Source organism: Grus americana, chromosome 5 (assembly GCF_028858705.1).
Source record: "Grus americana isolate bGruAme1 chromosome 5, bGruAme1.mat, whole genome shotgun sequence".
NCBI classification, from domain to species: domain Eukaryota; kingdom Metazoa; phylum Chordata; class Aves; order Gruiformes; family Gruidae; genus Grus; species Grus americana.
The window spans coordinates 62,244,246-62,262,161 of NC_072856.1; the positions used below are offsets into that span (position 1 = coordinate 62,244,246).

Consider the following 17,916-nt stretch of genomic DNA (forward strand, 5'->3'; position numbering starts at 1 on the left):
TCCACTGGACCTGGCAACGTGCGCTCACAGCCCAGAAAGCCAACTGTGTCCTGGGCTGCATCACAAGAGGTGTGACCAGCAGGTCGAGGGAGGGGATTCTGCCCCTCTACTCTGCTCTCATGAGATCCCACCTGGAGTACTGTGTCCAGCTCTGGGGTCACCAGTACAGGAGAGACATGGACCTGTTGGAGCAGGTCAAGAGGAGGCCATGAAGACAATCAGAGGGCTGGAGCACCTCTCCTATGAAGACAGGCTGAGAGAATTGGGGTTGTTTAGCCTGGAGAAGACAAGGCTCTAGGGAGACCTTAGAGCAGCCTTCCAGTACCTAAAGGGGCCTAAAAGAAAGCTGGAGGGGGACTGGTTACAAGGGCATGGAGTGATAGAACAAGCCTTAAACTGAAGGAAGGTAGATTTAGATTAGATATTAGAAATTCTTTACTATTAGAGTGGTGAGGCATTGGAACAGGTTGCCCTCCCTGGAAGTGTTCAGGGCCAGGTTGGATGGGGCTTTGGGCAACCTGGTCTAGTGGAGGGTGTCCCTGCCCATGGCAGGGGGTTGGAACTAGATAGACTTTAAGGTCCCTTCCAACCCAAATCATTCTGTGATTCTAGAAGAAAGCATTTTTGTTGCAATTTTGCAATAGAAATGGATAATACAATGCCTGCCTTCCAGGTGTCCAGTACAGCACCACTTTCTGCCAACACATACAATAACAAATGTAAGATTCAGTCTAGAAGTCATTAAATCCTGTGCTCCTAGTCACATGACAAGATGGGAATTTAATTTTGCATTTTTATGAAATGTATCTGCCTCCCTCATTTCCATGAAAATGCGCAATAGTCCCATAAGAAAAAAACAATTACGATGAAAGAACTCACCATGTAAATTTGTTATGCTGTCAAAAGTCATGAATTTTCACCCAGCCTCCTTTCTTGTGTGCCTAACCCCTTTCACTAAACAGCCACCACTCACAAGACCACTGCCAGGTATTGGAGCGGGCATAAGAAATACCAAATAATATGCTGTAACTCTTCTTACACGTGTGACAGGAGTAGAAAATTACAACAGCCTTTTCTGGGTTACAATGCATGAACCTAAGAACAAGTGTGCTGTGATCTGCTGATGACAAATGAAGCTAATAATAGCAAGCTTTGCAAGATTTCAGCTTTATTCACATTATTTAACTTCTCAGACCCTTAAAGGATGTGTATTTGATGAACACAGCCTGGGCTGGGGGGGGCACACACGGAATGGTTTTGGTTATGAAAGCCTGGTGTGGTAGGGAAGAGAAAAATTACAGGACAAAGCCAATAATGGTATAGCTTGGGAAGAGCAGAAGACACGAGGCCAAGGTGGCCAGTACTTTTTAGCAGCTTAGACGTTATGAGTGAGAGCATCAGTGACAGACATCACTGGAGAAGTTCCCAAGTGCCAGTGGAAAGGGTTGGAACAGCTGCAAAGAAACTAAAATAAAAACATCCCGATGTCAAGGAGAGCAAAAGTGCACCTGGATAAGATTATGGGAACGCAGTGAAATGCTGGACCGACCCATACTCACACTGCCTTATCAAAACTACTGTTCATTGTCCTACTATATGCTAAAACTTCACAGTAGACAGTCCTAAGGATCTAGTAGTAGCTCCCTGCCCAGAAAAAAATAAAAGGAGCAAACACCCATGTGCACAAAGGGTAGATGTGGATTTTGGCCTCCAAACTGTGGTGACCAGATGTTGATACAATAACATGATTTTTAACTCAGCACACACCTTATTTATCAAGATACAACTTTCAGAAACAAGCACTGGAACAGTTCCACTAAACACACACAGTATATATTGTTCCCACAGTCAGTTAATTATATAGCTTAGTGGAAAAACCTCGTTAATGTTATGCAGTTTACAGAAAGTATCTACATTTATCAGTGGAACAATATCTTGCAAAAAACACTTGACTGATTAGACGTGTCTTCCCTTGTAGAGACGAAAGTAAGCCCTGAATTACAAATTTTGGCCACTATCAACCAATCATGCAGCAAACAAAAATGACTGTTCATAAGAATGAAGACAGAAAAATCAGAAATTACCAGGAGAATATCATAAAAGATGGCTTATGCAAGGGTTTTACTTTTTATTTACAGCAAATATATTACAGTAAAAAAGCTTAACATGGCTCGTATTGTGGTTGTGTAAGGATGATACATATGCTTACATCAAACAGGTTTAATTTCCTTGGCACTAACTGAACCAAATGTAAGGATTCAACACAAAAATAAGAAACAGAACATTTATTAGGCAAACTCTACATTAACTGTACACATCTGCGACTGGGGTTTCAATGCAATCCAGAGAATACAAACAAGCCATCAGGATGGCAAGAACTTTTTCAACAAACATGTTTAACCCTCAAGACAAGGCTGTCTGGCACCATTTAAAAGTTGCTGTACTGAACACAGTGATTTTAAAGAAATGTCATAGATGATTAAGACACTGAAAATGCACTCACCATAGTGAAGAATCCCATTATTTTCCTTATTTCTGTCATTTTTTTACTCCCACAATAAAAAAGTGTTAAGAGGCTGCATGGCAGACAAGCTGGATGCAACAGCTGGAGGGTTTTGCCTGTCAAGCAAAGTGACTTGCAGCAAGAGACATGCTTTATGCAACAAAACCAATGATGTACAGCTTGTGGGGGTTCAAATAAGAAGATCTAAGAACAACAAATGTTGAAGCCTTATAAGCTCTCTTCATTATAATCAGAATCCTGAGAAAAGCAGGGTCCAAATTACTCCAAGTGAATTTAGGCTTACTTATATACAACAAAATTGTCCAGATACATCAACAGTAGTAAACAGAGTTAATGCAGTGTTAATCTTTTTACATTTTAATGACTAGCTATAAAAACAGAAACTAGCATGTTCTAATCTGTTTACATTTCCTGAGCTTAGTTAAATCAAGAAGGAATGAACATTATAAAAATCCCGGTAAGTCACCAATAAATTAAAAATGTACATAACCACTATAGCTTAAGAAGCCTTACAATGCTCAGAGTGAAGTCTGCCTATCCAATACCACGGCCTTCCCTTTAGGACTCCTGTACAGAAACTATGCCATTAACTTCACCAGAAATACTGAGATGATATGGAATTGTAGGTCTTTTTTTTTTTTTCCCCCCCTGCTCTCCAAGTGCCCTTCTAGCAGACTATGCGATAGCCTTTCCTAATCAAATCATACAAAAGTGTTCAAAAACTGCAATCCTACTTCCAGTGCAGGAAACGATGTTATCAGAAATGCAATGTGCTACTGAAATTCAAATTCACTAGCAGCAGTTATTTGGGTGGCCTCTTAGCTCCCGCACATAATATCACCACATTGGCAGCAGGGTTAGTATCCTTTGGGGTACTACACAGAAGACTGGAGGAAAGACCCTTAGCAATAAAGAATTCATCTTAGCCGTTTCTTTAAGAGCCAGCATCATGCATTTGAGAAAAGCACTTGACCTACATGAGTCGTACACATGTTTATTTATGCATGTTTATTTCCTGCATAGAGAATAATGTGTACCTTGGAATAAAACCCAAGCTTTGAGAATATACTGAGAGTATGGGTATTTCTAATAGTGCTATTGGCAGATTAATTCAAACCCAAATGCTCAAACGTAACTGTCTCAAAGACTTGCAGAGCATGAACTTTGATAAAACAAACTACTTTTTAAAAAATTGTCTGCTTATAGCATGATTTTTAATTTACAGTATAGGTAAAAGAGAGGTAGAAAGGTTTATCTCCTCAGTATCATTTTCTGTGCAGTATTTATAAAGTATCAGAAAAAATCTATAGTTTTTTGGTGAAAATGCCAGCTTTTCCCCTAAGAATTATATGGAATCTCTTCTTTCCACTGAAGTGCTGCAAACTAAGGAACTGGAAACTGGTTCAGAAGAGCTCTTCTTCCCATCAGCCTCACTACATCATTTTTGTTACCAAGTTCTGCTTTTAAGAAGACATTGCAGAAATACTATATAGGGCTCAAAAATACCTAGCAGATACAACCTACCCAACAAACTACATTTTCCAGCCAAATAATATCAAGCCTGCTCCTAAAAAAAGCACTTGCTCTTGCTCTACTTACATGATCCCTCTTATGCATGCTACTGAGAGGGACAGAAGAAGTATGGAAGGCCATATGGCCCTTCCTGATGACCACAGGTAGGAGCATCATCGTCACTCTGGCTGGCAGTAGCTACAGAGCCTCCTAAGGCAGCTTCTTTTCCTGCCACAACCCACCCTCCGCAGCGGGAGGATGGATGGTGCTTTAGCGATGAGTGCTCCTCAGAAAGGGTAGGAAGGACGAGCTGACCGGGACAGATGGCTTTAACAGAAACCACATCATTAAGATAAGTATCTGTCTGTGCCCGGTGTGAGACAAGCCTGCAGTGCTACATGATTGTCACTAGACAAAGGGAGAGAGATGAAAACATCTTGGGTCCTGCAGCTGCAGTCAGCAAGAGCGTGATGCAGCATGCGCTGCCCACCGAGACGAGAGCTTTGGACCCAGTGGTGCCAGGGAAAGGCAGGTCGAAGGCAACAGGGGGGGATCCGGCAGCAGGGGCTCCATCCCTGACCCCCGCTCTCATGGCACTGCGAGAGCTGATTATCTGGAAGAGAAGGACCCGCCTGTTCACATTTCGGGGTACACGGGGCCAGAGCACTCGCATTATTCATGTAGCAGCAACTGTTCAAGGGTGGGATTTAAGCCATGAAAGTCAGACTGCTGCACGGTGACCTTTAATTTACTCATAGAAAGTTAAATAAATTACATTAAATTAAATTCAGCCAAAGCAGACGCTAGCTTATTTGTTAAAAAGCTCAGCTTTCTCCTTCTTTCAACTGGTTTTACAGGCAGGCAGCTCTTGGGAGCAGACCTTCACCCTAAGTCAGTCGGACAAGAGCCGCTCCACAGAGGTGGCCAGAGTGACTCTCCTGCAGCGATACCAGCCACAACAAGAGCTGGCTGTCCCTAGGGACGCCCAGCAAAGGCACGGGAGCACAGCACCGTCGCCTGCTTGCTCTCTACACTTCTTGCCTCACCCAGGTCTTCTCCTTCCTTCCACGTAAACCGCACTGGACTCGCAGTGGAAGATGATTCTTCGCTGCCAACATTGCCTTCCATTGTCACATCTTTTAAGAAATCTATGACTTGATTAATATAAAGAAGTATTTACTTCATTTCAGAGAAATCGATACTGCCCTGCAAATATATAACTTGTCATTAATTTTTGATAGGCTTGGGTAAGGAAGCTTGTATACAATAACAGGGTCATGTTTACAATACAGGTTGGAAATGTTCTCTTTCTTTCGGTTGTAGCATTATGAGATAACTAATGCTACTGTACTGAAATAATCAACAGGCACGCTTCTCATTTTCACCTGTCCTCCTATCTGCTCCCTTTCAACAGCATGCCTAAAAGCAGTCACAGAAATAAGAGATGCGTTGCTTCCAGCCACGCATGCTTTATACACAGTTTTGTCTCTTTTCTTTTGTTCGCTGGAAACATTACTGTCATTAATTTCATCCTCAAACTATGATCCACCAAAATTAAAAAAAAAAAAATTCAAGTACAAACCCAAACTTTATTGCTGGGTTATGGGTCAATGTAAACTGACCAGAGTCAATGCCAACCTAAAATTCGCTTTACAAAAGTAAGGATTGTTCGGTTACATTTGCTGACCACAGACAGCTGCTTTCACTATTCATACAGTTTGAAGTCTGAAGATTTGCTGGGAACAAGACACAGTCCATGTCCTTCGGAAGTACACGGAACTAATAGCCATCGTCATCGTCCATATCACAGCCATAATCTGAAACACACAAAGGCATATAAAAATGCAAATATTCCAGGCAGACGGAAGATACAACAAAAGTATTGCTACTTTCAGGTTGTTTTCCTGCTGTGTAACTAGATGGTAAGTTTTGCCTTAAGCAAGCATTTTAAAAAAATCATGTATTTTCTTAGAGCTAAATAAGTTCTTGCGTGTACTTTCCTCGATGAAATAAAATTATTTGTAAGCAGGTATGTGTAAATATCTCTTCTCACTTGTCACTGGACCCTCATTTAGGAATACTTGGCACATGGATATGTGAAATACTTGCTTTAATTTAGAGGTTAAGGTGATCAAGCCTGATTGTCACAAGTAATTTGGAACACGGTGGCTGATAAGCAGCAGCATACATTTACAAGTCGGCACGGTTCTCACTAGTCATAGCCACCAAGAAAAAACCTGGCTTGTTTATAGTATTCATGGATTTATAAGCTGAAACTGCAAGGGTTCAGAGATAGCTCAGAGTTCCCATCAACATCAAAAGAGTCGTGCAACGCATCCTGACCAACGTATCTGACTCCGATCTACTTAATCCTAGAGGAACAACTTAAAATTCTGCCCATTTTTTTTTTTTAACCCAGTTTTGTTTTCTTAAACAATGCTGAGTGAAAAGACTGTGTGATGCATGTGTCAGGAGGCATGTCTGTGTGTTACTATGCACCAATTTCTCTTCTGTGTGCTTCTGAATGCAGTGAAACAGATATTTGCTGTTGCATAGTCAAACCTAAGGATAACTATTACATATGAGAACTCAGTAAAGTTGACCTTTATATTCCAAATTCAATACAGTGCAACATTTCATCCAAAGAGTCAAGCAAATCTTCAGAAGCAGAATTAAGTGTAATCTATAATAATTTGTGTAGAATGGGTGAAGTTCACCATCTGTAATTCCTGCAGTTACTCCAGGCGGACAGGTCTAAAACCCATGAAGAAAGCAGTTAGAAAGGAGTTATTTGTTCTGCTGAGCAGCTCCCCACACCTGTGTTTGAATTCTGGGAATACTCCTTTCCTTTTCATTTTTTTTTTTTTTAAACTCTGATTTTTCAGCTGTCGTCCAGACCAGACAGGGAGTAGTGGAATGTTCTCAGAATAGTTTAAAAATAGTAACATTTACAAAGAAAAAAAGCTCAGTGACCTTTATTCTATTTTTGTGAGGGGTTTATTAATAAACATAGACCCACCCTCCCCCACATGGGTGCCTTTTCTTGGGAACATTATTCTAATAATAAATGCAGGCAACAAACTGTTTTTCCTACGGTTCAGCAATTATTTTCCAGTGGAGAAATCAATTTAAAAGCAACAGACACTTTTGTGAAATGTATACATACTGTCCATGAAAGCTAAATTAATAGCGCTGGAAAGATTTTTGCAGTAAATAACATTTCAGTAGGAAATTTATTCCCATCTTGCTTTTTCACAACCCATAATTAGCAGCTCTCATTTAAAAAATATTTTTGTATATTTTCAAAGCTTAACTTCTAAGGGGAAGTTTTTAATAAAGGATAAATGTGGATGTGTCCAGCTAGGAAAAACTGCAGTGGAGAGGATACTGCCTTTTCCTGCTAGCAAAGAAACCTAATTAAATGAGTGGCTTCGCTGGGTAACCCAAAGAAATTAGCACACATCTGTGTACCATCCAGCACGTCATACGCTATCAATGCTGTTTCTGTACTTGGTGAAGAACTCTTTCCTCCTAACACTTTCCCCAGAAATGGAGTGTGACGATCCATTGTGTTTTGAGCTGGACCCCAGGTCCCCAGGGCTCATGGACCAGCTGGACGTGGCTGCAGCCCCAGCCGAGGAGGCAGGCAGGAGCAGGGCGGCTCGGCTCGGGAGGCAACGAGCTCCAAGCACTGCTGACGGAGGGGTTACGGACCCTGTAATTCCTCAGATCCACAGGAATAAACCTAATTCTGAAGAAGGCATAACATCAGTTTGTTCTTGAGAAGCCCCCTTAGCATAAAGCTCGAGACGTAAAGTTTTCTCAGGAGGAGTCTCTAAGAAGGTCAGGTTTCGGACAAGGGCGACTCCAGGCTTTCCCACAGGAATGGGCAATGCCGGAAAGGCGGCAGGAGCTCTGCATGGGATGAGCTGCTGGATGACAGGGGGACCCTGTCTGTCCTCAGCCCTGCAATGATGAACCCCAGAGCACCAGTAAATGGTAATTTAGAGAGCATCCCAGCTTACCGTTTCCTCCCATTAACTGCAAGGCACTCATGCAGTGATCATCATCATCTTCTATTTCTTCCTCTTCCACCTCTTCATCAGGGTTATAAGCTACTGGACCACTCTCCACTAGCACAGCCGCTGGTTTTTGTAAGTCAGGGGCTTCTGCTTGTGTGCTTGGGAAGATCGCCTGCAAAACAGAAAAGGTGACAGTAAAGCAGTCCTTCCTTTCGTTCAATATTTGTACAAAACATTAGCAGCTTCCACACAGGGAAGCCCACATCCAGTGCTAGAGGCTTAGCTCTTCCAGAGGACATGAAAGTTGCTCAGTGAAATGCTGCCCAAATGAAAGTCAGGCACAAACATCCACAGTTTTCACATAATTCATAGCCAGGTAAGTGAAATACCCAGGGAACAAGGATCCTCTCGCAAGCACAACATAAGGAGAAATCCGGGAGTGAAGGCTCCTCAGCAGAGCTCTGCAGGAAAACTTACAACCTTTTCCTCAGCTCACATCAGGCCTATTACACAATAACAACGTTATTGACACTTTAATGATAGTAGAAATGTACCCTTCAAATCAGAAAAACCTCAACGTGTATTAGTTTTGACAGCTCTGGTTGGATTTATTTGGAGGCGCAATGAGCTGTGGAACAAATAGCACTCTTTAGACAGCACTTAATGTGATGGCAGAGCACTAGGTTGATGATACACGCTAGCACCTGTACCATTACCTATGAAATTCATCAGAATAATGATCTCCAAACCCTAACTTGGGCACTGATCACTGACGGGACCCTCTCCGTACGTGCACCTCCCCAGCTGCTCCAAGGTTAGGAAGGACACAGGGACAGAAAGGGCAGCACGGCAAGGAGACAGAGGTGAATGTGGAGAAGGTAATACTGTCTTTGGTTCACTAATGACAGATCTGGGAATGGGGCAGGAACCCGCAAGGTGGTCTGCCCCAGCACAGCCCAGGCTCTGGTCTCTCTGGAGCTCTCGCTCCCATGGTGTGCTCAGTGTACGGCTCCACCTCCCTCTCTCATCCAGGGAACAAACATTAGGAGCTTTATCTCCACCAGCTTTGTAACAGGGCACTTTTCACCTCCCTTCTGTACTTGGACTATTTGGGGTTTGTACACTAGAGCCTGTGGCCCAAAAAGGACATCCCATTAGCGGCAACTTGAAGAACATTAAAGATTAACTATTAACGCTGCTTTGTCATGTAAGCAGTTTTTGAAAAATGGGAATACTTAACAGTACCTGTCGTTAGTCAGCAATTATCAGCACGATGGAAAAGACTGGGACCGCTTCCTTGGGAAGGACAGTGGCAAGGTGCTCCTAACAACAAATGGTCCAAAGCAGACCAGGAAACCTCAACTCCTCTGGTCCCTACCACAACAAAAGTCCTACAGTGCTTTAGGTTTTAAATCACAGCACACAACTATGTGCTGCTGCATCTTCTCCAATTCTGTTGGCAGTAAATTCTGATTCGGCATAGTAATTTATTTTTATTTATTTATTTATAAATGTATTTACTTGGGATGCAGTTAACTCCCAGAATCCCTGTAACTCCAGGCACTTTAGAGATACAGCATAAGAGAAAGTCCCTGTACCAGAAAGTTGATAGTCTAATTATTCACACATCAAAGCTGTTCCTTAACTTGTCATATAACATGCCAGTCAACCTAAAGTATCAGCCTGAGTTTTTCAAAGTCACCTAAGGGTTTGCTCCAATAGCTCATTAATAGGGCAAAAGACACTCATTAATTTTAATAGAAAATCAAGTATTTAGGTATTTGGATCATTCGAAGACAGGTTTTCATGATTTTTTAATGCTCAAATTAATCATATTATTTAGAGGAACTTCCCTCCAGTTTATTTTATATTTCCTACCACTGCTTTTGCCTCCAGAGTGATCAAATTCAGTCCATCTAGGTTTCTATTTCTAAGCAGAAATAGACACAACAGTTTGAGACTAATCAGCATCATAATATATATCAATTTATATGCTTAAAAATATCCATCTGCTCTGAAAAAGTGGGTGAATATAAAGGAGCTACAATTGAGTCATTATTTTTTAAAATTGCACTGCACTAATTAAAATTTGACCTTCTTCTAATTATCATGTCCACTTCCAGACTGCTATACTTCTAAAAATGTGCAGAATTTTCTAATGAGCATAGCATAAGATGTGAAAATGTATTTCCCCAGGCAGGATATCAAACTGTTTCTGAAAATCAATGGGGTTTAGTCATTTTGAAAATAAGGCAGTCAAACAATGCCTTTAAATAAAACTTCCTGAATTCACTTCCAGATATCCTGGACTTCAGTTTGGCATATATCTTTCTGTATGGCTGGGCAAGTGTCAAAGCATGTTAAACTAGCCAAGTGCTGTGGTTTAACTCAGCCAGCAGCTAAAAGAACGAGACAGCCATTTGCTCACTGCCCCCCTCCCACTGGGATGGGGGAGAGACTCGAAAGGAAACTCGTGGGTTGAGATAAAGACAGTTTAATAGGACAGAAAAGGAAGATGATGATGATGATAATAAATACACAAACCAAGCAATGCACAGCACAATTTCTCACCACTCAAAGCCAATGCTCGGCTAGTTCCTGACACGTGCCACCTCCCAGCAAACCCCCAGTTATATATGGAGCATGATGTCATATGGTATGGAATATCCCTTTGGTCAGTCTGGGTCAGCTGTCCTGGCTGTGTCCCCTCCCAGCTTCTCGGTCGCCCCCCACCTTCATGTTGGCAGGGCAGTATGAGAAGCTGAACAGTCCCTGACTGCTTGGCAACAACTAAAACATCAGTGTGTTATCAACATTATTCGCATCCTAAATCAAATACACAGCACCATATCAGCTGCTAGGGAGAAAATTTAACTCTATCCCAGCTGAAACCAGGACACCGAGTTAAGTGGTTCACTTTCAAAAGGGTGTCAGTGTCACACATTCATGGGAAAAACAAGGAAAACAAATACCTTTGGAAGACAAATACCTTTGGTATATTAGGAACAGAATTTTTAGGTATGCAGTAGACAGTTGTTTTATCATACACAAAATGCATATGTCTACTTCGTACAGTGTGAGTATAATAGTGAAAGAAAGCACTTATGGCTGTGACTGAAAATAATCACGATCCCTTCGGAAGAAGACATATCTTCACAAAGCCACCCAGGGAGGGTTTCTGGCAGTGGCCAGTCACTAGCGCTAACTTTTCTATGGCACTATTATATTTTCAAACTAAACAAAGGAACTAAACAAAAAGTAAGCCATGCTATATAGGGTAAGCTGTCACTTTGTGTTTCCTCTCCCGTCTCCTGCAGAAGCAGGGCGCTTCCCTTGGGTCAGTGCTGGCTGCACAGAAGTGGCATTTTGCATCGTCCCCCTTCTCTGCAGGGATGGTCCAAGTGCTGAGACACAGCCCCAAGCTCTGCCCTCTCCTACTCCTCCTGCCCACTTGTGTGATACGTACCTTTTTAGATGCTTGCAGGGAGGGGTTTTTTTTTTTCTTTTTTGCTGTCTAACCAGGGATTATGAGGCTGTGCTAAGGTTACTGATGGATAAGTAAGGGCAAATCTTGGTTAGAAAACAGGCAATGTCAGCTTTGCAGTGTTTGCAGTAACCAGCTCCTGGTCTGATCAGACAAGATTCTTGTTTCTTTTGGCCGTTATCTACCACATAACCAGAGCTGGGCTGAGAGGCTTGTGGGAATTTCCAAACTCAAACGCAAACTGTTGCACCAGGACAAGTGCTGGACTTTACATACCTCTTCAGTGGCAGCCTTTTTAGCAAGCTGTGTTGAAATCAAGGGTCTTAATCTGAAAAAAAGGAAAGAAGAAATGGTGAACATCAGCAAATTCACACCACACACAAAAGAATTTGACACAGAGTATTCACTCTCCAAACTGTGAAAGCACTTTGCTAGTGTTATGTTGTGCAATTACTTTTTTAAAGATAGAAGATAAAGTAAAGAGCGGAAAGCCACAGACTCCACAATAATTAATATGCACACTCCCTTGTAAGCATCTGCCCCAGCTCACGATAGTAAGAAAAGATGCCAGTCAACAAGCAGAATCTCATCTCACACTGCAGCCCCGGCTCAGCTCGACGGTCTTTGTAATAGGTGGTTTTGTCACATATTACAAAAGTCAAAAGACTCAACCGATTTTTCGGAAGAATGCAGACATGGCAAAAACGAGCCGCACTGAATTACCCAGGAACACTCTGCAACTACTTCCCTGTATCTGATGATATATCCAGGATACCAGTAAGATTATACATGCAGGATATCATAATCATCACAGATGAAATGCTAACCTCCAGCTACAGAAATCATAATCAAGACCAAGGGGACCCTGCATACCTTGAATGAAAGATGACAGAAATTGAACATAAGCATTTTTAAAAATGCTACATCAGATACAAGAGAGACCTGCTTATTTGGGGAGGAAAGATGGATCAGTATTACTCTATAGCTAAGTGTTAAATATTGTTCTTCCTGAAAAACATTTCATAGCCTGTTGTCTCCTTACTGCCATGAAGGCTGTTCTGAATCCATCATTTAGTGCTGCTTTCTGGTCTCTCCTCCTCTTCTAGATCTATCTAGTCATGAAGAGGATGACTTGCTTTCTACTGAAACACTGCTCAGACAGTACATCTTTTAGCTAAGTCTAGGCAAACAACTTAATGAATACCAATTTGTGTCTCCAGAGATATAGTCTTTTATGATAAGCAGTATCTTTCCTCTCATTTTTCTATTAGTCATTCCTCCCCGTTAACACACAGATACTAGGTGTTTTCCTACTTATTTATTTATTTATTTATTTCAAATAATCAGCAGGAGGAAACAAAACCCCAGAGAATGAGCACGGGAGACTCAGATCATTATCTCTGATGGAGAAGACAATATTAAAATACAAGATATTGGCTAAGCTCCAAAAAGGTTCAGAAACTGGTCATCTCTGCAATGCTTTGCAAGACCAGAAAGGCATTTTGGCAACCAAAATAGTCCAAGGTGCCTCCTTACAGTAGATCTAAACAAAAAGAAGCCACAGGAATGCTTCAGGAGCTGTACCACTGATGGATCCAGAACTCATTATTCTGCTACAGATACTTTTGTCATATTTCATAATTATGAAAAATTTCAAGAGATACTCTACACCCTCATGAACTACCTATTACTTACGAATCCTGGTGGGCTTCTGGGCTTAGAGAGAATGTCTTTGAAGGCATGGACACACTCGTCCCTATGTGCCTGGCCTTCTCTTTCCTTCATCTAACCTGAATGGCAGAGTTTTCACAGAATCACAGAATGTTTTGGGTTGAAAGGGACCTTTAAAGGTCATCTGGTCCAACCCCCTGCAATGAGCAGGGACATCTTCAACTAGATCAGGTTGCTCAGAGCCCCATCCAACCTGACCTTGAATGTTTCCAGGGATGGGGCATCTATCACCTCTCTGTGCAACCTGTACCAGTGTTTCACCACCCTCATCATAAAAAATTTCTTATTTCCTAAAGTTTGATACTACCTACCTACTGTCAATCACTGTTTTCCAAAAGTCACCCCGTTTAGATGCTTACAAACATATGGATGCAGCAATGTCAAAAGGTTATGTAGCTGAAGGATGCTAATTGCCAAACAGGTTGTATTTCATTGACATGACTGAAAAAAACCCAACAGGGGTAAGAAATGAAGGACCTTTATTTTAAGCCAGTAGTAGTGATTATTGCAATTAACATTGTACCAAAGATAGCGCCTATTTCCTCCTGCTACCAAAAGACATCAGACCTCCCTGGAGCACCCTGAAATCTTTCCTCCCCCCAATTAAAATCAAGCTGTTGAGTAAGACTCACAAGGTAATCAGAAACTGCTGACACTTCTTTTAGAGCAAATTATACATGTGCTCACACAGTGAAGAAAACAATCACGGCTATAGGAAGCAAAGAGTAAACATTCCAGTTTCATTTTAATTAAAATGGTCCCCTAATGAAAATAAAAAGATTCACGCTTATGAAAAGCCTATTTGCAAACTTCAGTGCTAAATCCAAGAGCCCTTCTATACTATTTTTCAGCAGCGAGTGACACTCACGCTCCAACTGAAATTAGAATTGTATTTCTGTTCCATGATAATTGCTCACAAAGCATACTTCTTCACTTCCCTACTAGAAATATAGCGCTGCCATTCGATTGGGGCAATACAGTTTCTCTCTCAGCATAATATCTAATGTGTCCAAAAGCAGCGGGTCAGATTCTGCTCCTGCTCCGGCTGTCGGGTACCTGCTGCAGTGCGGATCTGAAGGGGTCCCTTGCCGTGCGGGCTCACCAGCCAACTCGCTGTGCCTCCGTACTATGTGCTACCTACAAACACTAGCGGTGAAAACTGGAAAAAGGTAAAAACATGGCAAAGAGGGACAAAAACTTATTTCCCCCCGCCCCTGAAATAATGTCTTTGATTAAAATTATATAAAATGCATAAAAGTTATAAATATAGAAAAGGATAAGTTAATTTCTCTCCCTCAGTTCTCCTTTTGCCTACAGAGAACCCTACTATTAGTGTACCGAGCCATTTGGGAAGGGTTTATAGTGAGGTTTTGTTTTGTTTCTTCAATGCCCCGATGCCCTGACCTCCTTAAACCAGAGCAGCTGCTGCCACACCAGCCATATGGAGCAATAAATTACTGGCTGCCATGGCTACAGATACGGGCTCCTTCTGCTGTCTGGCTGCACCACAGAGGGCGGAAAAAAGTGTCTTCGTGGAAGAGCATGACTGTTTTTGAGGCCGGGATAGGTTTGAGTATTAATGATCAAAAAAGCAGCTTGAAAAAACAAGTAACCGAAGTATCTTAGGCAATTTGTAATGTGCGTGACTCAACCTCAGCTGTGAAAGGCTACCAAGGTACACACATGCAAATATACACTACACGTGAAAAATCCTGTCCATCAAAGTCCAGTTTGAATTCAGGCTTGCCAAGTTCCATAAATAACAATAATATCCTGCATTAAGATACGATCCTATATATGCTAAAGCAACAAGGGCCTCTCTTTAAAATGGAACGTTGTGACTGGAAAGTAATGGGGCTCCCGGTCTTACCAAGTGTTTCAGCAGTTGTTCACTATTTATGATGATTTCTAGTTTGGGGCACTTTCGTTATGAACTTTGCAAATTAATACAGTACTTCGTGGGAGGGAGCAACAAAACACGCAACTTTCTGAACAGCAATGTGATCCGTACACAGCCTCAAGTGTTACATCCGCATTTCAAACTACTTCAAAAATTATGCAGATCTACAAATGCTCATGTCAGCCAACACATGTAACTCTGGAAGCAGATAATCTTGACATGTTTGCGACAAAAACTAATGGCACGGTACATGGCATCAGAGGCTGCTCCCTGCCGAATCCGCTCCGCTCTCAGCTGAGATGTGCACAATAACGTCTAGGTTTGTCCTCCAGCTTAACAATTTAAAAGAAGATTCAATATAATAGCTCCTGACAAGGCTGGAGATCACACAGACTGAACTTTCAAAGCGAGCAAATTCTCTGAAAAACAAGCTGGCTGTGACAAACAACTGTTTTTATTTTGCTTATTATTTAATAACAAAAGATTACACAGCACAGTACATAAAAAAGAAAAAGCACTGCGAGGCAATGAAACCACCTAACTTGCATCAGGCTGTTCACCCACCAAAAAGGTTTATGATACCATAACAATCTCCTCAGTGCAATCCTGCAAGTAATTTGGAAACTCACCCAAAGCTCTGTTTCTTACTGAATTTTAATTTAATCCATCCAAGTAGGGAACATCTTATTGCTGCTTACCGCCCATACTAATTTTATACGTGGACAATCCCAGAATACACGATGGAAAGCAGAGACACAATGGAGCCCGCAGCCACAAGCCTGCAGTGTAATTATGCGGGTCATCTAAGACAAATGCCCATAAAACCTATATATCCATACCACAGGCCTTTCATACGTATGCCACTTCAGTGACAGACAAAGCTACTGAGAAACAACTCGGCGAGAGACCGGTCAGGTTCTTCACGCTGGCTGAGGTCCTCCTCCCACCTGAGGCCAGATGGTTTTGCCTCAGGAGGTCAGTTTACCAGACATCTGCGTGAGAAGGAAATTAATATAAATGTTTACCCCGGCTAAAAGTGCCCTTTAATTAGGTACCGTCAATGTTATCCTTACCGGAAAGCTGGGAATTACCTCTCTGCGAGGATTTAATGCTCTTGTGGGAAACACAACAACGTCAGGAAATACTGACCCACTGTTCTGCTATCAGGTCAGGACAAAGGGGTGACTCTCCTGAACTCGGACCGCTGCTCTTTTCCAGAGGGCAAAACAGAGACTGCAATCACAACCGCGACCCTGGAGCACTTTGGGGTTTACACATCCAGCTGCAGATCCCACCGTCTCCTACATCTGCTTCTGGCTGAGAGCCATTCCCTCCCCTAGAGAGGAAACCAAGTCGTGTGGCCAAAGCCATGGATGGTTGTGACACCGGTGAACGGCTGCCTGATGCCTTGAGGACAGGGCTGAGGTGTAAGGGTGCACCATGGTACACCAGAAGAAGTCCAGACACAACCACAGACAACATCACGCTCTGCAGAAAGACAAAGCATCTCTGATGTTCACACTTTGAAGCCATGTGTGCCCAAAGGTGAGGAAGGCAAGGGTATTTTGGCTTTCTGAAGGGCAGGCTGACCAGCACTTCACCCAGCCCAGTTCACCATCAGAGTGAAAGCCCCAGGGAGTTTCCTGGAATCCCTCTCCCCAGTGATAGGGCTGCAGAGACTCCCACCAATGACCAAAAGACACCAACTGAAGGGTACGTCCACATTGCAATGAGCTCAGCTCACGCATAGCAATGTCCCTTGGAGCTGGTGAACCTCGATGTTGCCAGCTGCACAAATGTGACTGACGGAGCCGCAGGTAGGGTCTGAACCCTGCTAGATACTACCAGACACCTGGGCAGCAAGACTAGGATGCATTGAGCAGTGCCTGAGCCAGCTACTTCAAACTCTGCTCCAACACGCATGCGTGAATTCCACCAACTCCACCAACACAGCCAATGTTTTCCTCCTGATCTGAACAAGCGATGCTACAGAAAGAGCCATTTCAAGCAGAAAAAAGCAAAACTGAAGTGACAACAAAAACTAGAGTGAAATGAGAAATTGTTCCCACTTCTGATTCCCACTCAGTCCTCTTTCATGCTGGATCAGAGGAGCTTCACTTTCATCAGCGCAGCATCAGACAACGCAGCGCTGAGAACATCTTCAGCGCTAATGAGATTGGCCTCTTCTAGCAAATGCCTGGGCTTAAATATCTAGGGACCGAAGCTCACAGGAGTAAACTGGCAAAAAATAAGAATCTCTGTCATTCACTAAAGGATGTATTTATCAGCAAGGAACTAAGCGCCTACGCCAGACACCGATACACTTTTGAAAAGCAGGAACTTTGCTAATGTATAGTGAACTGAACACCTATTTCAGGCTTTTCAGGGAGGTGCAGAAGCCACGATATCTGTCTTCAATAACCTAACTCAGAGCGAGCAATATTTTTCTCCATAGCTGCAGCACTCATTCCTCAATTAGATGCTGTAAAATAGCAACTTGCTGTTCCTTCCACTGACTAAACCAAAAGATTTTCAACAGCAAAAATGAAAAGAATGAAATCTAAGGCCACCTTATTGGGACCAAATGAAATTATGCTACTGCAGCAGATCCAAAATAATCTGCACATATCTGCTTCTAAAGGAAATTGCTGCAGACCATGGGAAATTACAGTTGCTCCAGGACAAGAAAGGCTGACTGATCTAATATTTCTGGTCGACACACCTTCTTCCTGGGTTTGTCAAT

The 17,916-nt window shown here is 42.4% G+C and overlaps 1 protein-coding gene across 1 annotated transcript in view; it reads right to left on the reverse strand.

The window, feature by feature from the left end:
• Positions 1-2,104: 2,104 nt before the first annotated feature.
• The window catches only part of BRF1 (BRF1 RNA polymerase III transcription initiation factor subunit), a 176,699-nt gene continuing 160,887 nt past the window's right edge, over positions 2,105-17,916 (reverse strand). Inside the window, exons 16-18 of the mRNA XM_054825930.1 lie at positions 11,819-11,870; positions 8,062-8,230; positions 2,105-5,853 (exon numbers count right to left, since the gene is read on the reverse strand). Of these exons, the coding sequence (XP_054681905.1) occupies positions 5,816-5,853; positions 8,062-8,230; positions 11,819-11,870 (259 nt within the window). The 3' untranslated portion in view covers positions 2,105-5,815. The remainder of the gene's footprint in view (positions 5,854-8,061; positions 8,231-11,818; positions 11,871-17,916) is intronic.